Source organism: Rhipicephalus microplus, chromosome 8, assembly GCF_043290135.1.
Source record: "Rhipicephalus microplus isolate Deutch F79 chromosome 8, USDA_Rmic, whole genome shotgun sequence".
Lineage (NCBI taxonomy): Eukaryota > Metazoa > Arthropoda > Arachnida > Ixodida > Ixodidae > Rhipicephalus > Rhipicephalus microplus.
In genome coordinates this window covers 9,876,189-9,897,940 of record NC_134707.1, presented here as the reverse complement: position 1 = coordinate 9,897,940, position 21,752 = coordinate 9,876,189, and the positions used below count along the sequence as shown (strand labels likewise).

Below are 21,752 nucleotides of genomic sequence, written 5' to 3'. Positions count from 1 at the left end.
CAATACTTATATGTCTGTGAAAGCAAACGTGCAGATATCTGAACATTACACGATATTTATGGTTTTCTTTTGAATCCAATATTTTTGATTAATTGATTGAAATAGATAGATTACAATGAAAGTTGAAATCTACCCAATGCTGCCAGAAGATGATATAGGGTAAATGAAAGCCAGCGCATTGACCCTCGATTAGATCACAAGGGCACCTGAACACTCGCGATGTGCTATGACTTTTTATGGTGACCTTCAAGCCTGTGACATTGAATTTTATATGGTAGACGACTGAGCTTGTTGGTATGGATCCCTAATGAGACGTCATCATTAGGAAATGATATCGGGAAAATCGACGAGACAGGATGAAATTTAGGATACCATTCTTTCTTGTACTTTTTTCCGTCATTCCAGTGAGCTTAAGCATCATAATGGCACTTGAGTCGGTAGTCGGAAAATAGCCGAGGCTAAGCACAATTTGTATAAACTGAAAAAAAAAAGATATGATCTCGTTACACAACGTTTAGTCTGAAAAAGCCAGGACTCATGGGTAGGTTGCTGCTTTGTTTTTTGAAGTTTCGATGCTGGTTTCATAGTGGACTTGAAACTCACTCGGGGCGCCAGAACTTTACACGTGGCTCAGATGGTTGTCGCGTTGTATTGACTGATGAAGTAAGACACTGAGAAACAAAACGTGTATGCATACATATTAGCCGTACTAGTTCAAGAAGGAAGTTGGTTGAAGAAAAAAAACGTAGAGTGAAATAACATCTGCTCATTTTCCCTCTGGGAAAGTATAAGTCATGCATCCATTCACGAAGGGTAGACTAAAATGACCAGCTTTTTTACATTAGCTTTCACGCTTTGTTTTCTGAACTTCAGCAGAAAGCCTAATGTACGCATAAAGCATAATTCGTAAAGAAGAACACGTGAACATCTTGTCAAAAAAGCGCCCAGAATGGCGTAATTTTGTTCCACCATATTCGTGACGTAGCAGATTCGTTTCTAACCTCGCGTCTCATTACCTCACACTTCGCGATTTCCTATCACTGCTTTCAAAAACAGCTGCTCAATGCGCGGGAAACTGACTGCTATGAACCACAAGTGCATGACCAGCAGTGAACAACTAGTATGCTTAGGAGCATTCTATTCAGAAAAATCTTTTATCCTGGCTGCACACCTTTTGCACGTACATTTTTGTGCCATTCTCGTGACTTTACGCTAACGTACGTTGGCCTTTGTCAATGCAACAATGTCAACATGTCTTTCACAAAACTAGTTCTTCCAGCAAATGACGCGGCTTGCTTCGGGCTGTCTATTTTTTGGCGCAACTTTTTTTAAGCCAACAAAATGCCTATTCGCCTTATAGCAGGTCGCTTGTCCGTGGTATTTAGCTGTTGAACATTAGGAACGCCATAATATAGGAACTATACAACCCACTTACAGCCTTTTTCCGCTAGAAAGCCCAGGCATACGTTCCTTTGTTACCGAAGAAATGTTTTGCTTATGAAAGGATGTTGAGGCGCAGAGGATGATGAAAATTTTTCAGCTTTGTGTAATGTAATTATCCAGGTGCAGAGACTGTGATTGAAAAACGTAGTCGCTCTAAGCTGTGCTATTGTTATCTGTAGTGTTGAACTGGCCGCACTGGGCGACCGTGAGTTGTGGCCTCCGTGATTAGCTGAGGCAGCGCGCTGCTGCAGCAAATCACAGGTGCCACGTATAAACCTGCTTGAGTCGTCGAGCCCTCAACATGTGGGGCTGGCACTTTCCTTCGTTAAATTTTCGTCGATTTCATGTTGGCGAGTTGTGCTGCTGACGGGAGAGCGTTCATACTAAGCATCGAACGCCTATCGTGCTATACAGTAGACCACAACAGACTCGTTGTCTATTGAATCCGTTCACCTTCTTAAGTTGTGCCTTATGCAGGAATAAAAGAAGCTTTGTTGTAATTGTTATTCTCCGTTCGCTGAAGCGCCGTCTGGTGCTTAGAAATAGTCGTATACTTGTGACGATTAGGTAGTTGTAGAACCAATGTGTGGCTTGTCAATGTGTCGTGTTGTACGCAGTAACGAAGGAATGGTGCTTAGATGTGTGCAGGGAGGGATGGACGGAATTGTGTTCGCACCAGAGTGCTGTAATGCGAGATGTCATGGTAAGAGTTCAAAAAGTAGGTTATAAATCTCACCGGGGTATATCTCTTTTCTAACTTTAGATCACCCAGCATTTAGGTCATGAGTGGTGTCGATTCGGTGAGGACACAAATTGTGCTCCTGTAAGGACCATAATCTAGTGCAACACCGCTAACATCTTTGTGAGCTTATTTTCAACATTCTTCTTTACTGCAGCAACCGTTGCGCTCGTGATATATAACGCAATTAAGCCTGTTTCCTCGGACAAGCTGTCTGATGGCAGAGCTGCGATTTCAAGGTCTCTTCTCAATTTTCTCTCATTGTGTCAACTTCACTAGTGTGAGTGTCATATTTCCTGTAAAAGCTAAACTCGTACTCAATTCTAGCGCTTATCTCTCTCAGTTATGGTTAAGTGCTTGAGTTATGACTAAATGTGTAGGTTTACATTGAAAACTGTCATTATCTGAAAAAATTAATTTCTGCGTTACTGATTTGTCATGTTTCACTGACATGCCATGTATAAAACAAGGCAATGCCCTTGTTTATAGACGTCGAATAGCAAAACGCACTTTCGTGGATGGATCAGTGCTCGTGTAAGATTCTTCTTGAAGGACACGCAATTTCACATTCCGTCTAACCCTGCATGGCACATTCTGTACAGTCAGATATGTGTATACGTGTGCTTTTCTTCAAACATTCTTCGATGTTCGCGTGATGTCAGTAACATTTTCTGTTTGTAATCTCCATGTGTGATGTACGTTCGAGGCGAGGCTTAGTGGCTAGTGTCTCCCGAAATGTGTATGCGGCCATCTCTGAGAATGTTGGTGGGTTACGTGTTCCCTTTCCCATTGTGCCCGTGTCGACAAATCAGCACTGACCATTCGCTGCGACTCGCGCCTTCGGGTGGCTGCTGGAGTCCCTCCTGTTTTTGTTTTTTTATCACTATCTTACCTTTACCACACCAATACCTATAATTCCCATTCCCCGAGCAGATCGGTTGCAGTGACCTTGTTAAGAAAAGACAGTTACAGAACGGCACTTTTCTTTTCGTTTCTTCCTTTAGATCTGGGCATACTTTTTTAAATAACGTTCACACGATAGTAAAACACAGTCAGACATCTCACTAGCTTCGTTTGTCATCTGTAACCCTGGTAATTACTTTGGAGGTAGTCCTGCTTGGTACCTTTGAGCAGTGTTAAATCCGTCTGCATAATTCTCTTGCGAAAGAAGCATTCGCCGCATTTCCGCGGGGTCCGTCAGTGTTCCAAGGTGTTTGGGACAAGGACGAAAGACCGCATTATCAATACTGTAACGTGGAGCATGAAACATGTGAAAACAGAAGAACTTGTACCCATTCATCATGGGCTATTCATAACACATTCACCGAAAACAAAACTACATAAAGTTATTAGCGGGAACACGTGGTTAGTATATCACAGAGTTAATTGGGCTAAGCCGCACATAAGCGTGCGAAGGGTTCCCCTTAAGGTGAGGAGAGATGTGAAAGTTAATCACAGAGCCCACCCCCCTTCCTATTAAGTCATTGTATAAAGCAGACTTCGCGCCACTTCCCTGTCTTGGTTGACTAAAGAGGGGGTGGAGTTGCCCCCCTTTCCCCCTCCTGAGCGCACGCTTATGAAGCCACAAGTCATGCACTTTTGACTTGATTTGACTGAATGCTTTGTAAAAAAAAACAACGATTGAGAAAAGTTTAAAGGAATAGCAAGAACGTACAGTAGCTACTCACGTCGTTCCCTCAATCCCAGAAACTGTAATCCTTCACTGTTTGTCTTATCCGTCTTACCAGCATTGACTGGTCGTGGCGATCTTGATTTGTAAGCAGGTCCTCCAGATGGTCTTTGGTTGGCGAGAGCTATGGAGGAGTTCCAGATCGCTTCTTGCATTTCCATACCGTGCGGCTGAGCAAGAAGAAAATTCTTTTCCTGCCCACTGAGGTTCTATTAATGATATCTAAAACACTGATACTGAAGTAGGCGATGTATATAACGCAGCACGTTCCACGTTAAGTGAGTCTGTGCGCAGTGCCCATGTTTTTTTACGGTTATGTCCTGGCAGCCCACCACTATTCATTTCTCGCCAACGCATGCTTCTCTGCGGAACTCTGTTTTGAAAACACGTTCTTCAAGTTTGAGGAAGTTAGACAGAGAAAAAAAAGAGAGCTAGATGTTCTCATTGGAGGCATACGTTGCGAGCTTGCGTGTGTATGTGTGGACTGGTGATTTAAAAAAAATGTTTCAATGTGTCATCTCCCTCAACTTGTAAACCGTGCAATAGTTTTTTGTCAACTGTCTCTACTGTGGTGTCTCAACTTCTTGTGCATTAAAGTTGAGTCCGTGTGTGTCCTTAAATTTGCTCTAGTGGTATTTCTTTGGTACTCGTGCCCACCATTGAAATTACTACACTGACCCTGAGCGAAGGCTAAACGCCGAGCGTGACGCGCCGCTGCCACCCATGGCGGTTAGTGCTGCGAGGGTTTATTCACCCATTCACTGGTATGATTCCCGGTTGCTACAGTTTCCACTGCAGTGTCCGTTTAGCCCCTCAGTCAATAAAACTAACAGGGAGGGTTTAACGTCCCAAAACCACGCTATGATTACGAAAGACGTCACGTAGTAGTGTGCTCCGGAAACTTTGACCAACTGGGGTTCTTTAACGTGCACCTAAATTTAAGCACACGGGACTCAAGCATTTTCGCCCCCATCGAAAATGCAACCGCCTCGGCCGGGATCTGATCGCGGTGACATTCGGTTCAGCAGTCGACCGCCATAACCACTAGGCCACTATGGCGGATCAGCCTCTTATCTGGTATTTAGTGCTGAGCATAATGAATTATTGAACCAACCAGTCAGTTGGTGTGTTGTTCGACCGAGGCATCAGTCGGAGAAAATCACCCAATTAAAGTGACAACATTGCAATGTCATTTTGTAACACATCCTTAACCTCACTTTCAAGCTGGCGTCACCATGAAATCTATATAATACCTGGGTTTTAACGTCACGAAACCCGGATATGAGGGACGCCGTAGGGGGGGAGCTCCTAAAATTTCGACGATCTGGTGTTTTTTCACATGCACGGACGGACACCGCACAGTACGAGGGCCTCTGCCATTTTGACTACATCTAAATGACACCACCGTGGCCAGGATACAACTCGCGACCTTCAAGTCACCAGCAGGGCAATGTAGCCACCGATCCACCGTGGAGGACAGCAAAAAAGGATGGAACGCTTTATTGGGCGAGCTTGTGCTCAGAAGGAAAAGTAGCACACTCAGTGCAACGATGACCTCGTACTAGTTGTCGGTCATCACATACTATCGTCGACGATAAGGCGTGTCAAACCGCACGTGGCATCGAAGGTCTGGTAGCGTTGTTACAAGTGGAAGCTTTAATTCTAGAGTAAACTCTATTCTTTGGCTTGTGCGCGCAGTCGTATCGCAGGGTTCTTAAACGGTGGCCAGCTATTCAGGCGCTACCTGGGTACGCAAACTGCGAGCCAGTCTACGCGTGTAACGAGCCGGTTACGTAAAAAGAGAAAAAGTATGCGCGTGTGGCATCATCGTTGATCTGTCATCTTTCTGGTTCGAATGCCACCACGTCATTGTTGATGGCGCCATCGGCAACTAGTTTCGTCGACAGAGATAAAAGAATCTGATAAAAATGCAAGCCAATGTTGAAGAGTTGAATGAAACGGTTACGCGAAAAACAAGAAAAAAAAAGAAAGAAAGTGAATTCAGTAACTGCAAGTCATCGCGCCGATCGACGGTCTTATCTGCTGGCAGCGGCCAGCGAAATGCCGTAATCAATCGTTATCTACGTTTTCAGAAACGCCGGCGGGTGGGAATGAAAGCCGTTTGTGGGAAAGCGTCAGCCTCTCAACAGCGGCATCCGATTATCCGTTCATTTCGGGTTTGAGACTATTTGCGGTGCGCACGTATGCACGTGTTCTCACTCAGTGCTCAAGACGGTTGCATACAAGCCTGTGCTGCAAGCTTTGGGGTTTCGCTTTCTGAGAAATGCGTGCGGTTTTTCTTGTGACTTCGTGCTACATAGAAGTGTGGCTGCTTGGGCTAGTTGGTATGGCATGACGATAGTTATAGCGCGAGAACAAAACCACGACACAGAGACAGTGTCTTTCGTGTCCTTCTTGTCTCTGTGTCGTCGTTTTGTTCTCGCGCTATAACTATCGTTCGTGCTACAAACGGGTGGTCGTCTCGTTTCCCTTTCTTAAGTTATGGGGTCTGTGAGTCAAGCTCACGTTTTCTTTAGTTTCTTTCACGGCTGCTACCGACTGCTTGTGTGCGCGTACTTCGTCGCTGCACGTCGAACGCGGTGGTCTCTGAACGGAATGAACTGTGACGCCCATGGCTGCTCGAGCGGTGTATTTCTGGTCCTTCACGCTGGGTAAGTTCGGTTTGCTGGCTTTATTTTAGAAAGAAATTCGCTGCTTTGTAGCCAGAAGCACGAAATGAGTGCCTTTCTTTAGAAAATAATTATAGCAGAAATAGATTGTATGGTGCCAATAACCGTTCTCCATGCGAATAGCGTGCTAACGGCAGTTTTTTTACACTGAGTGTATACGGAAAGCGCGCGTTTAAATACATGCAGCAGTAGACGTGCCGAGAAGAAGCCTTGAATAAATTAGCGGGGAAAGTCTATCCACCTCCCCATTTTAGAATCGTGTGACTTAAGTGGAATCGGCACACATGTACAATACCAACACCGCTCAATTCGAATAAAATATAGAGGTCTGTCTGGCGTTGCGGCAAGTCGCCGTCGACCTTGGCTCTGGTGGTTGTGGTGCTTGATAAACAGTGAACCGTGAAATGGCACCGCAATTACTGACCATTCGGTAACACGGGCCCACTGCTGACAGTTGCGAAATAGCGGTATCCTTATTCCTCTTGGGGGATAATGATAATCTACCAGTCATTATTTCAGAATGCTCGCCAAATGTGCTCCATCCCATTCTTATTCTTCTAGTTACCTCAATCTTGTGGTTGGGCTCCGCGGTTACTCTCCGTCTTAAGTAGACGTACTCTGATACAACTTCAAGTGCACTGCTGCCTATCTCGAAGCGCTGTTCTCTTCCGAGGTTATTGTACGTTACTTTCGTTTTCTGCAAATCAACTTCAAGGCCTACCTTTCTGCTCTCCTTGCCTGAGTCACTAATCATGAATTGCGATTTGTCCCCTGAGTTATTCAGCAATGCAATTTCATCTGCGAAGCGCAGGCTACTAAGGTATACCCTCCATTAACTCGTATCCCTAACTCCTCCCATCCTATAGGTTTCTGAAGACCTCCTGTAAGCACGCGGTAAATAGCATTGGGGAGATCGTATCCCCTTGTCTTACACCCTTTTGTATTGACATTCTGTCACTTTCTTTAGAGAGCCCTATGGTGGCAGTTGATCATCTGTAGATTTCTTCCAGGATGTTTATATGTGCTTTGTCGACGCCCTTTCGCAGTGTCTGCATGACTGCTGATACCTCTACTGAATCAAATGCCTTCTCGTAATACAGGGTGTTCCAGGTAACTTTAGCCAAAGTTTAAAAATATGCCGGCACGAAATTATGAAATTACAAAACTGCTCGTCCGTAAGTGGGAACTATGATTCTAGTGCTCCCTATGAAGCATAAACTTGAATGATTTCAAAAAGGATTCAGCTTAAATTGGGGACGATGCAGCGAGCTATGGAAAGGAAAATTACAGAGGTACCCCTAAGCGACATGAAAATATCAGAATGGGTCAGGGAACAAAACGGGATAACGGATACCACAGTTGAAATAAAGAAGAAATGGACATGGGCTGAGCACGTGGGCAGGATAACCGCTGGTCATTAAAAGTAACTGCCTGGATTCCCAGAGAAGGCAAGCAGGTGAGTGGAAGACAGAAAGTTGGGTGGGCAGATGAGATTAGGAAGTTTGTGGGAATAAAGTGGCAACAACAAGCGCAGGACTGGGTTGCTGGCGCAAAACGAGAGGCCTTTGTCTTGCAGTGGACGTAGTCAGGCCGATGATAATGATGATGATGATGTTACAAAGCTCAGGTGACCCCAAGCTTTTGAGGTGTTAATACTCTCCCAAGACAGGGCAGCTAGAATGGGCTATCCTACCCAAGGAACCAATCCATTATTAAGATGGATCCTAAAGGGCAGCTCTAGATAAAGAAGTACTGCACTAAATAGGAAACGAAATGCGTCTTTTTATTCGAAGGTAGTCTTTGGGTTCCTCGGAACTAGGATGTCTCGAAGAGGAGTATCGAGGCACATTCACGAGTTCCTATTCAGCCGGACACTTGGCGACGCAAGTCAAGGAATCTAGAAGGCGGTGACCTTGCGAACATTCGCACCCGGGTCGTCCACAATCGTAAGCGTCGTCGTCTTGATCCTCTCGTTTGGGGCAACGTTCCGGGAAGCAAGACTTTTGCGCAACGAACACCATGTTCTCGCCGAAGCATTTGGGAGGACACGAGGCGATTGGCACGCAGGAACCGCCGTCCCTCGATGACCTGCGTGGACGACGTCACATCCTTCTATATAGATAATCAATCAATTCATTGATTGATTGATTGATTGATTGATTGATTGATTGATTGATTGATTGATTGATTGATTGATTGATTGATATGTGGAGTTGAACGTCCCAAAACCACCATATCATTGGGTCTAAATTTCCTGTGAGCCGTCCACTACAGCGTCTCTCAAATTCTAGCGCGGCTTTAGGGCGCAAGAACCCAATATATTACCTATTAGGTGCAGCTGCGCAATCATGTACACTGCGATACCGAATGCAAGCAAAGCCCACCTCACAAACCCATCGAGGCAGTAGCAACCGGACGTGCAGGTCCTGGGGCACGGTGCGGGATAATCCTCGCCGCAGACGGGCGGACAGCCACCGCAGCTGGAGTAGTCCGAGAAAGGGTCGTTCCAGCAGGTGCGACAGTCGCTTTCGGCTATGCATTCGCCGAACACGGAGCGCCTGAAGCCTTGTCTGCAAACGCAGCCCGAGCAACCCTTTCCACCCGTGGTGTTGGCAAGGAAGGGATATTTCCCTGGGTTGTGTTTGGAAGAGAATATGAGAAAGGCAGAAAAGTGCACCATATATGCTTTTGTAGACGTTACAAAAATGGAAATTTAAAAGCTATAGATTCTGTTGAGTTGTGAATATGGCTCAAACTACAATATCGATGTTGCAAAAGAGCCTGCGGAAACCCACGTACTTGTGTCCATGTGCTTCGAGTTGTCCATGAATTCGCCCTCGCGCCGTCAATTGCTAGCTACCTGGTCAACTCAATTGGTAGAGCGACTACCCCAGAAAGACGTTAGTCCTGCGTTGAAGCCCCGGACTAGGACAAATCGTTCGACAACTAAAAAGCTTTTCTATCTGAGAAATTCGTTTGGATTTTTTGTTTACCTACAACACCGATATTGTCAGCCAACAAATGTTCCAAGTGATACAGTATCCGCGATCTTGGTTTTCAGTGCAAGGCTGTATGTTTGCACATTGCTGGCTTCTATTTTCAAAGCATACTGATATTATCACACTGCCGTCCCCCTCTCCCTTATTTTGTTTTATTCCTAATTTGTCAGCGCATCCACTACCACCTGACGTCACTAAAAATGAAGCTTTGCCTAAGCATGGTGACCCATTTCAGCTGACACAGCTGATAATTATGAAATGTTTTCCCATGAGCTGCCGTTGATAGTCAATTAGGTTGATTAGGTCACCTGCACTTAGGGACTAACTGTTAATACGTGTGATAGTGTCATCTGCTTACCATCATTGGAGTTTCTCCGACACGGAAGATCAGGCCTGGCACATGGGTCCCCCGGTTCCTCGTTGAGCTGGCAGTCAAATGGCGACGTTTCTTCTGATTCTATTACAACCGCATTGGCGATTTCAGATAAAATCCCCGACAGATAGTGGTGAAACACGTATACTGTAGCATGTCGCAAATGGTCGCAGACAGAAAACATGCACATAAAATTTGTTAAAAACAAAATGCGTTCACTGAAATAAATGCTCATATATGTTGTCTCGATCGTGTGCACAATGTATGCCAGGGTTCTCTTTCACGTGGGCGACAGTTGAAATTCTCTCTGCCACTCCTCTTCACCCCCTCACCACTCCAACAGCCTCCTTTTTTTAACGGAGACGAGGACCCCCTCATTTTTGAGATGTTACGCGTGATCACAAAAGCGACGTCACAGCCTCGTCAGTGCGTTTTTTTTTTTTGGGGGGGGGGGGGGGTCACGCATGTTAACAACAGCCTAGAGAGGGCTATGACGGCGTCCAGGAAGCTTTCAGTGAAAAGGTCTAGCAACTGTGCGTGTGACACGCTGGTGAAGCATGCCGCTCACCGCAAAAAAGTATCAACAGATGGCCTTGAGGTTACAAAGATGGCCGCCTCCAGCGCTGCAGCATTAGAACACAAACACCCTTACTACTTTCTTTCTATGCACGTCATAGATGTGCAAACGCATGTCCAGAACTTAAAAGGACGTGTACGACGAAAACAGAAGTTTAAAAACCTAAACGCGAGATACCCTCAGCCCTCCACTTACAATGTTTTGGGCAGCACCCACTTATGAGTATGCATGAGACATGTATGGATTTTCTTCTACATTCTCTGTGTAAACATAAATGAATGTGTTCGCACTGTTCAATAAGTTCTGGGAAGAACCGGTTAGAACCAGTTGAAAGATCTCAGGGACAAAATCATTTTTCGGTACTTTCAAGTCAGTTAACACCTTATGAATCACACGAAATGCCGCTAATTTTTGTATGGTGTGGTGGTAGTAGCCATATTCACAGCCTACTCTGCAAGTCATTGCCATCAATGAAGGTGCCATCAACAGGCTGGAAAAGTATTACCTTGTCACTGTGCACATAGAATAAATATTGTGGCGCGAAAAGTTTTTTTCTAAAATCTCCGGTGGCAAGAAAAATTGCACAGAGACTGGTGAAGAACTTGTAAACTTAATAAAATTGTGTTTGTAAGATTTTGTGAGCCAGCAGCACCACGATACATACGGTATACCCTGTAAAGTTTTGGAGTGAGAAACATGTGCTATGAATTAAGCAACAAATGAACAAACTAACTGTACACGAATGTTTTATATATTTTGTATAATGCATGGGAACAGTAACTTATAGAACTGCCACGAATAGTAAAGGTAGCGGGGGGTCTCATTCAGCGATCACTAATTATAAACTAATATACTTAATTCAGACTTATTTCGAAGTATCGCACACTATAGAAGTACAAACTGCGTCTCTTGACAACGTTGGTCGTGGCTTATTTTCTTGATTGTGTAATGGACAGGCTGATAAGCGATGAGCTGTAACGGGGCTTGATTTGAACACAAGGCAACACCTCTCGCAAGGTATCATTCACTACGCCAGCCATTATTGAGGGATAAAAAAACATTCCGTATATTCAGACGTTCGCATTTAGCACATAATTCACGAATACCTTCTTATATTTGCTGAAGTGATTACATAGGCCGGCAAACTCTCTCATGAGTCAACTTCCTGAGACTCGGATCGCGCCGTGGTTCGGAGTTTGTGGGAGTCTGAGTGAGCAGTATTTTGACGAGTTTGCGTTCGAGTGAGTTCAGTTACAGAAAAGTTCAGTGAGCTCCAGTCCCAGTGAGTCCGGTTAAGAAAAATTTCGTGAGTCTGAGTGAGTGCCAACTTTTTCGCCAACCTACGTTACACCCCGTAAAATTATAAATGTTGAGATTGTAAAAAAATGTTAATACATCATGAAAAGCCGTTTTCCATAAACATGGCGACCCTGTATACTCGAAGCAATGCGATATGAAGATGAGCGCTCAGACCCATTCGCATACACATGTGACTCCTAACTACTTGAAACTATGCCCACTTTCTTAAGACTCTAACCCTCTTATTCACAAACGCTCCTCGACTCGACTTTCACCCTTCACTTGACAGAGTTGAGCACTACGCCACTGCTCAGCTGAAAATGACGCTGTGCTACTCAAGAATAGCAGCAAATTATCCCTGATATGCAGTGACTTGCCCTGCATCGAGATGGCGCTCCCATCGCCTTTCTCAAGTGAAGGTGGAGCGTTGAGTGAAGGGGCGTTCTAGAATATGGGGGTAAAAAACGCCGAGTCTTGCCACTTACCGTCGGGATTCGAGCCTGTAATGACCAACAAGATCGAGCAAATAACGGTTTCCAGAGGCACTCGCATTGTCGGTGAGTGGGATGGTCGCTTTGTTTTACTTGTATTAAGGCTTTTTTCCTCAACTTGCGAAACTGCAATCACGAAACACCAAAAGACAAATAGTGGTCACCAGGACGAATGCCTTTTCTTTCAAAGCTTTTGCACGCGTCCTAGCTTTTGTTTGATGCTAAACTTCTCTGACTGGATTATGTGTTGGCGTTCACATTATCTGCACTCCAGGGAAAGAACAGTGTGAGTTACTCTTTTTCAGTTAGCTCTGGCTGGAAAGATACATGAATGTATTCAAATAGACAAATTAACACTCTGTTATGTTGCACGATTATCCAACAAGAGTGTAGTGATCTCCTAATATATTTCACGTATCGCTGTATGCATGACTCGCCAGGATTCACCACAAAAAGTCAAGGCACTCTGTTTCTGTTTTCTTATAGAGTGTGCGACACCAATTCTTCATAGAAGATACCTGTAATTCGTCCATTGAAATAACTACAGCGCCAACACAAAAACAAGAACACTATTACCAACAGCAAAAAAAAAACAGTATTGTTATTGCATATCCAACACTGACGGGCAGGCTCGGTGCCGGCAGTTAGTGCGAAGGGGCCCAAAACTTCCACCTGCCATCCCTCCTCTCCTCAAAGATTAATCGTATTCAAAACACAACGCATAAGTTCTCGGTTCCCCTGCCCCCCATCCCTAAATAATTTCATGCATTTGTCGTGAGTGTTTACCGAGCAAAATATCCGTGTCATTGCCCCCGCTGACGAGGCCTAGCTTTCAACATCGTTACATCTAAATGAACAACAAAAGTGACAGCAAAAAAAACAGTAATAACTACGACGTCGATAAGACAGCACTGTTGATGATACTTATGCCGCCACAAAAGACGACAAGCCAGACAACTCACACTTTCTCCACCTTCACTTTACGATAGCGCCGTGCATCGGCCGTGGTGTCGGCGAGATCGCGGACCGTGCAGTTCTCCAAGCGTCTGAACGTTTCGAAGCATCGGAGACGCCAAAAGCGACGTTTGAGTGTGACGCCCGGTCGCAGGCCTAAGTTCGTTTCTCCAGCGCGATAGGATCGCATAGTCTGAGTCTTTCATTTCTCGCATTCATCGGAATGAGGGAAGGCGACCGAGCCTGATGAATGAACTATAGACAGGCTCACAATAGGATGCTAATGGAGCACGGAGGACACGGCGTCTCGCCGCCGTCTGGTGCCCCAAGACATGACGTGTGACGTGGGCTTGGAAGACCGCCCCACGTCTAGAAATGGCAAAGCCTTCACGCCGCTAACAACATACTTTTCTCTCTCTCCACTCACACACACACACACACATACACACACATTATCCACTACATTCGCCGCCCGCTCTCTCCTGAAGTCTCTCTGAGTCAGGAGACGAAGAGTCGTGAATGCAGAGATCAATCGGTACATAAAGTTTCAACTGCCCTGCATCGGCGGGAAGAACACGCTTTCTGCTTTTGGTGCCCAGTTCGGGAATAACTTCCAGGTGGAACTTAACAGAAACTAGAGGTCCATTCGTTTCACCTGCACTTCCTGAACCGGTTCACGGAGGCGCTGCACATCGGCATTCGTTTCACGAGTTCAACATGACGGCAGCGGCACCGCAGTATTCGTTTCGAAAAAGTGCATCTGTCGGGCAAGGCTAGTTCACAAATTCCCTGCACCTGCTCGGGAGGTAGTGCCGACTCCGTGCAGCACAAGATGGCTGCAGCTGCAGCAGACGACACAACCGATTGCATTTGTGTCTGTTTTAGCGACGTGCAACGAGTACGACAGTGAACGTTTTACGGCAGACACATGCCAAGCAACGCAACGTTACTAGACCTTGTCCACCTAGTCTAGTAACGTTGAAGCAACGTAAGCGGCGCCGTCTTTTACGAATCACGGCCTCCACAACCCTCGAGACAGCCGACAAGTTGCATAGGGCGTACACGACATCTGCACTCCCATATTCGTTTCCGTGTCTCGTCGTTGCTGCACTTGCTGAAACCAGCTGAAACGTCACCTGCACGAAGACGACACCCAGATGGCAATACCGTGAACTATAGTTCTAGAGGTGCAGGGTGAATCGAATGGACCTTAGGGCTTTCACCTCCCGAAATGAACCGGCAAACCGGGGAAGAAACTTCTGGCAGCGCTGTGCAACACACTGGGTGCGTAGAATCAGCGCACATCTTCTTCTTCACACACTCGGTTTCCTGGCTTGAAAGGGGTGTTGTTCTCTTTGGGAGGCGTATGGAATTTCGCCTGGTGATCCGCTATGGCCAGGTGTGCTCTAAAGCAAGCCTTCCGAAGTAGCTCCGAAGTACTGGTATCATCCGAACAGTTGTGCGCCATTGTGTTCAAACCAAAGACGACTTCTTGCGGAAGCCTTGGCGCCCTTCCATAGACAAGCTTGAACGGAGACTTCCGTGTGATTTCTTGCTGTGACGTATTATGGCGAAGACAGCTGCGGCGATGTACTCGTCCCAGTTGTTATGACTATAGGACTCACGTATGACGACACTATGTCCTTGACGGTAAGGTTTGTACGTTCCACCAGACCTATTTTTGTGGGTGCTAAGGAGTAGCCGTGGCATGTTGAATTCCAATGGTCGTTCAGTAGGTTTCTGAATGTGCTTGACGTGAAGGCCGTGCCGTGGTCAGTGATGAGCGAGCATGGTGTGCCATGCCGAAAAACGACGCATGCAGTCGTTAATGAACGTGAGGACGTGCTGCGTCGAGTGGTCGGGGACGCCCTAACTTCAGTCTAATTTGAATTGAATTGAGTTTATTGCGCAAAAAGGTTGGGAGGATGGTGAAAAAGCATGGTAAGAAAGCTGCATTAAACAGCTTGAGGGGAACCTGGCCACCTCAGATACTGAGCGGTTACAGCGGTTGAAAGCATGTCATATACATAATGCATAACTAGAACAGCAAAAACAGTAAGCAAACAAGGTAAGAAATAATGAACAAGGGTATTGTGAAAACATTTGAAAAACCAAGAGAAAAAAAACCATAGTGATAAAGACAGCAAAGAACAAAAAGCGACAGGTGAACCTCTGGTAGCATGATGAATCATACAAATATGACACGTAGGCTTTTTTAGCGACAGAACTAGGTAGAAGTATAGATAAATTGGCTCGCGAAACGCTGGAAGCTTTCTTCATTAAAAAAAAGCAGGTGACGAGGGCTTAAGAACTTCCATTGCACTGTACAATGCTGAATTCCAATTTCTTTCTCGTCTGGTTTAAATTTTCGTGGCTGTTGTGGTGTAGCCCCTGCGCTGGATGTTAATATATAAAGGTGTGGATCTTTCTTGAATAAAACCAGCTGGTAGATTGCGCCTGTCCTCGTCTGTCTCTTCCTGTGTGTTGTGTTTAGTAGCTCCCCCACGATGGTTTCTATGTCAAAGCACCAACTCACCCAACAGTCGCAATTGTCGCATGGCTACCGACAAAGAAGGCACGCACGACCCATCCTGGATATTTTGGTAAAAAAGGATTCCATTCCGAGCGACATACGAAGTAGAAAGACTTTCACGACGACGCTTGTAAGTGCGTGTACGTCCCCGGATAGTCGCCGGGTTATATCGACGATTTCGGTGTCTTGTAGCTGTGTAGTACGTAAATAAAGCACTGCAGTGCAGTGACTGGGGAGACATCATTGAAAGCTGTCGGGTGGCGAGAAAGGTAGTCAGCGTCTTCATGGTGAGCGCCGCTGCGATAAACGATGGGAAAGTTATAATCCTGCAATTTGAGAGCCAGCTGGCGGACTTAGCATCGATGCCTTTTCTCGTTTGAAGCCATTGATCGGGCGACGTTGTCGGTAACGACCGTGGTGGTTTTATCATAAACGTAAGGACGAAGTTTTTCGGCTTCCCAAACTACCGCCAAGCACTCAAGTTCAGAGGTGTGGTATCAGCTCTCTGGTTCAGTGAACCAGCGGCTAGCGTGAGTGACCTGTCTCTCCTGCCCGTCGTCGTTAACTTGCAAGAAAACAGCTCCAAGGCCAAGACCACTGACGTCTGTGTGTAGAATCGTCGGGGCATTCTCATCATAGTGCACAAGCGTCAGTGGTACTTGAAGGGCAGTCTTCAGGACGTTTAAAGCAGCTTCTTGGTCGAGACCACGTTGCCATCGAACCTCTTTCGTCAGTAGCTCGTTGAGTAGGACCGCGCGAGAAGCTAAGTCAGGGACCAAGCGTCTGAAATGTGATGCGAAGCCCAAGAAATTTTCAAGCTGCTTAGCCGTGGCAGGAGGCGGAATGCAGGCAATGGCTTGGAGCTTCGTGGGATCAGGACTGACGTCTTTGGCGCTGACTACGTGCCCCAAGTAAGTAACTTTCGAGAAGCCGAACAAGCATTTGGAAGGCTTAATGCAAATGCGAGCATCTTCGAGAGCACGCAAAACTATTTTCAAACGCCTGAGGTGTTCGGGAATTGTGAGAGCGTAGACAATGATGTCGTCTAAATAAATAAACCAAAACGCCATCGACAACTTGAGATGCCCACGAACCCGTTTCATTAATCGCTGAAATGTAGCAGGGGCATTGGAGAGGCTAAATGGCAGGCGCGTGGTTCAAGTGGTATAGACCGTCTGGAGTTATAAAGTGCCATTAGGGTCTAGTCACACCTGCTAGAAAAAAGATCCAGTGTTGTGAAAAAATGGACTCCATGCAGGTGGTCAAGGGCACCGTCAAGACGAGGAAGCGGATACATGTCAGGCTTAGCGACATGGTTTAGCCGCCAATAGTCAACACAGAAACGGGTTGTTTTGTCTTTTATTCTGACAAGTACAACGGGGGACGACAGCGGACTTCACGAGCGCGATATAATACCACGCTTAAGCATGTCATAAACTTTCTTTGCTGTTTCTGCGCGTTCGGAGATGGAGGCTCGACGTGGGTGATGCCGAACAGGAACTTCAGCAACAGTATCAATTTTCGGGCCGCTATCTTGGGCTGTGAAACCCTCGTTTTCTTGTTTTTGAATACTGCAATTAATACGGCCATCAAATATCGTACGTACAAAACCAACCACTCTCTTGAATTTGAGTCTACGCCTAACAATGTTGGTTTTGTTGTTAAAGATAAAAACACAAAGGTTAACAGCCCTACGTGGCGCCACTCGAACTCGTCTGTATTCTATACTGACATATATATTGTTGTCCAAAATGAGGTTTCAGTTTTCACCCTAGCTTGGTTATGTCGATAGTCATTCAGTGCAGACATCAAAGAATACGTACATAAAAGCCTCGGCGAGCGCCGCTTGAGAAGTCGTGAGGGAGCTTGTTTGAAAACCGTATGAAACCGAAGAGTATCGACAGAGCGTATGACATGGAAAGCCAAACTGCCTGCATGACGAAAGTCCTCGTTCGCAGTCATGCGGGACACGCGCGCGTCTGCCGCCCGCATTGGACGACGCGCAGGCGGTGTGCTCGGTCAAGAGTTTACACGGAGCACATCGAGGCACCGCAGCTGCGTATTCTTCGAATCACGTGGCCTGGCGATAAATCCACGTCATCTCTAAGCCCGCAGCCCTGAGAGATTGAAGGAGACAGTAACGAGACTGAACATGCAGAGAATATTTCCACGCATGACAGACGATGGTGTCTCAGGCGCATCAACAAGACGAGTCTCTGGTTTAAACCCTGACCTACTCGATCACCCCACACACACACACCATTCTAAAATACATTTCACGGGCACGTATTTATCCACAAAATGAAAATTATGGGATAAAACACGGGTTTCAAACCCGCGGTCCACGACCGCAGTTGTTGCTAGCAGCCTACCGCGGCCAACAAGAAACTGTACATCGAAAGGTTTTCAATGAATGAACTTTATTTAAAGTCCGGCAGTTTCCCTCGAGCGACGAAAGAGGTTGAGGGGGTGAATAGGAGAACAATCTCTGTCCAATCCAACCCTCCGTCTATGATGATGGCGGTTACCTCAGCTGACGGCTCGAAGTCCTTGGACCCGGGCGCTATCTTCGGCTTGCCGTAAGGCCCAAACCTAAACATTTTTTAATAAGTAACCTGACACGGCTATCAAAGTACATCCAAACGTCTTTATTTTCAATTTTTCGATAAAGTTCATGGCCTGCGAAGACATGACTGGAGTCATTTTTTTTTCTCGTGCGGCAGTCATGGCATGACCAAGTTTTGAACCCCAGCTGGTCGAAATTTCCGAAGCCCTCCACTACGGCGTCTCTCATAATCATATGATGGTTTTGGGACGCAAAACCCCACATATCAATCATTCAGTTTTAAGTAAGCGACTTGGAACCCACCTCGCCATCATTTAGCCTAGGGTCGAAAATTTTATTACTTTCGGTTCATTACGTCATCCCGTAGCAACCGACCGCTGTACCAAAATTTGCTTGTCCGTGGTCTTGCTTTCATTTCCTGGAAGCTATAAACTCCCTTCACCTTTTTTAACACAATATTGTTTTATTCCAGGGTCAACCACGGCTTCTTTGACGTACTACCGTCCCAGATATTCTGCTGTAAAATACATGCTGATAGAAAAGGAAATAAATGAGTGCGGAGCGTCGAACCAGTGACCTCACGATCTTTAGCGCGCGGCACCAACCACTACGCACCGAAGCATTTTTTTTCCTTCGTACACGCTGATGAGAGTGCTAACTGCAAGCCATTTATATACACTTGACACCGTTTGGCGGTCCCACTTTAGCACGTTTTCGTCACTAGTAACGAGATGACACGAAGTGCGCGCTTTGCGTAAAGCGTTCGGCGATCTTAGCAGGTCGTAGCCTCATGCCCTCTGATGAGCACCACCTGAACGAAACGGTCCCTCCTGCGCGCCTTCTTATCCAACGCCTCTTAGAAAACTATGCCTGGAACGTCGCTCTCTTTTCAATTAAGAGCCTCCTGCCAGCACGCAATCTCGGAGGCCATGCCTCCTGCCTTGTGTTGCGATCGGCTGCCGCGTGAGACCGCTCACCTCCGTACCACTCAGTCACGTGACATAGGAGCACTGTCACGTGACATCACGGCTGCTCGGAGGCAACTGTGAGAGCATTGCTGTGTTCGCAGGAGGCGCCCGTCAGAGACGCTCTCCTTTGTACCGAAGGAGGAGGGTAAAATCAGACGGTAAGGCAGCGCGTTCACGGCTCAAGTTCCAGGCATAATTTTTTTAGGAGGCGTTGGCTTCTCAGACTCGTCATTCGGGAGAGCACGGTGGTCGCTTCGCTCGCTGCAACGGCCGCGTTTAAAAGGAAGATGCTGCTCACACCCGAATAAGCAAGGATTGGGACTATTGTTCGCGCTTGTCCTAACCATACTTGTGCGTTCGTTTCGTGTGTCTTTGTTTGAACAGCCCGCTTCGAGTGTCCATATGTGACAGTTGTTAGTCCGCGATCGTCCTGTTTATGCTTGCTGGCTTCCGCAGAACTCTTCTGCGATTATGAAGTTCGAAACAACCCGTTCTTTTATTCAAAACGAAACCAAAACAAGACATTAGAAAGTTTTAGTACTGCGTACGCTGCGTACGTGGCGGCGTTGCGTACGTAAGGACGCCACGTTCTGCGTAGTGCGCATGCGCAGACCGCAACGCGCGCGTATCGCATTACGTACGCAGCAGCTACGTACGCACGCATGAGATGCGTGCGTTCGTACGTATGAGGTGATCGCGCCGCTCTCGAACAGCGCGAGACTTCGTTTTGCAAAATGGCGGCAACGAAGGCAAGCACCGACCGGCTCTGTGGCCTAAAATATGGCCATAATCTGGCTATAACATTTGGATTGGCTCACATTGGCTGTCAACAACACGTGCTTCTATTTTGATCTACCAGATGGCGCAACACGCTTCACGCTCGTTACGTACGCGGGTACTACCAACGTTACTAGATTACCTCAGTTTGCAAACTCCGCCGGGATGCGGCGGCGAAACGCGGCCCCCTTCGTTTCCCGCTCTCTAGGTGGCGCGATGACTACGAAGCACACTTGAAAGCAACAAAGCAGCACCCGGCATAAGAACACAACTGCAGTAACTCCGCCGGCGTGGGTCCGGGCACCGCCGAGAGGGGGCGCGCTTCCGGCTTTTTGACCGGTACAGGGAAGGGTGACACTCGCGGCGCCGCAGTTTGCAAACTGAAAAAAGTATCTAGTAACGTTGGGTACTACGGCGTACTAAAAGCCCATTAGTGGCAAACGACGCCACGTAACGCAAGGTGCTTGCGTGATGCGTACGTAGCACCATTCCGCAGTACTAAAGCTCTCTAATAAACATAGCCACAAGTGAGTTCGAAGCCCGCAAGCACAAAAACTAGGCATCATTTGTATGGTCACTGAACGATCGCAGCGCCTAAGTTCCCTCAAGTTAACTTTAGGAAACTCCACGCCTAAGACAGCTTAAAGGCAAAATCCATTTTCTTGTTCTTCTCAGTCGATGCGTTGATCCTTTCCGCCCTCCCACGGAAGCTTTCCTCACTTCGCCTGGTTTTGCACTGCCTCCGTGATCGGCTCACCTCAGACGAAGCAATGACGTCATACGGCCTCGTCATCATGGGACCTCACGTGTGTAAAGTTATGGAAACGCCGTGATGACGTTGCAAATTTTGGCTGTCTGTGACGATGTGATATGATGTCATCATCCAGCGATGATTATATTAGGGGCGAAGCTCCTTTTACTCTAACCTTGTCCTGCGTCAGGGGTAACCGGCAGTATCCCCGAGCAGTATAATAGATGGCACCGTTTCATCACCATTTCTCGTCTCATTTCCTAGATGGCATTGGTCCAATAGAAGAGTGTGCAATAGGACGGATGGACGGACAGACGCACGGACAGACGAACGGACGGACGCATCGCCCTACTCATCATCCTTCATTCCGCGGACATGATGTGATTTTTTTTGCGTCACTCGCACAGATGCTGACGCCACCGACAGTCAATGATCATGTTGAGGCATAAAAGGCTTTCGCCTGTAGAAACTTTATATTGCGGTTAAGAAATTACGATTTATATATAATATTATTTGTAATGAAAAATATCCTGAAATCCAATATGTTAACTCATTGTTTATTTATGTTCCCGTCAGGTACGCCACTGCATACGCCTGCTGAAAAGGATAAAGCATAGGAATAGAGGGTCTATTTTGAAATGTGTTTCTAAATGGTTTGAGGCAGGTGGGACTCGCAGCGCCCCGCTGCGGTGCATTCCTCGCAGACGCCCTTTCGCTTGCCCGGGCACTCGTAGGCAGCCGCGAGTTCGGGTGCGAACCTGGCGAAGTCGTTGCATTCGTCCCTAGCGTCAGACTCTCCGCATCGCGCGAAGAAAGCCAGCCGAAAGAAGAGCCTGGCGAACTTGCTGCTGCTGTTCGCAGTGGCAGACTGTTTAAATGACGGTGACGAATGAGCCATGCGC

General features: G+C 46.7%; 1 protein-coding gene across 1 annotated transcript; it reads right to left on the bottom strand.

Moving 5' to 3' along the window:
- Positions 1–8,328: 8,328 nt before the first annotated feature.
- On the bottom strand, positions 8,329–17,737 carry LOC119165188 (uncharacterized). Its single transcript, XM_037417372.2, has 5 exons — positions 17,612–17,737; positions 12,296–12,427; positions 9,920–10,018; positions 8,947–9,193; positions 8,329–8,650 (listed from the first exon to the last, which is right to left on the bottom strand). The coding sequence occupies exons 2-5, from the start codon at positions 12,360–12,362 to the stop codon at positions 8,422–8,424; spliced, it is 642 nt and encodes a 213-aa protein (XP_037273269.2). The 5' UTR covers positions 12,363–12,427; positions 17,612–17,737; the 3' UTR covers positions 8,329–8,421.
- Between the last annotated feature and the right edge of the window lie 4,015 nt (positions 17,738–21,752).

Excerpts from the sequence above, each read along its gene's own strand:
- LOC119165188 (XM_037417372.2), bottom strand. The coding sequence starts at position 12,362 with ATGCGAGTGCCTCTGGAAACCGTTATTTGCTCGATCTTGTTGGTCATT. Across the intron at positions 10,019-12,295 it reads TACAGGCTCGAATCCCGACG|AATCAGAAGAAACGTCGCCA; the intron begins GTAAGTGGCAAG and ends CGGTTGTAATAG. Across the intron at positions 9,194-9,919 it reads TCGGAGAAACTCCAATGATG|GGAAATATCCCTTCCTTGCC; the intron begins GTAAGCAGATGA and ends AACACAACCCAG.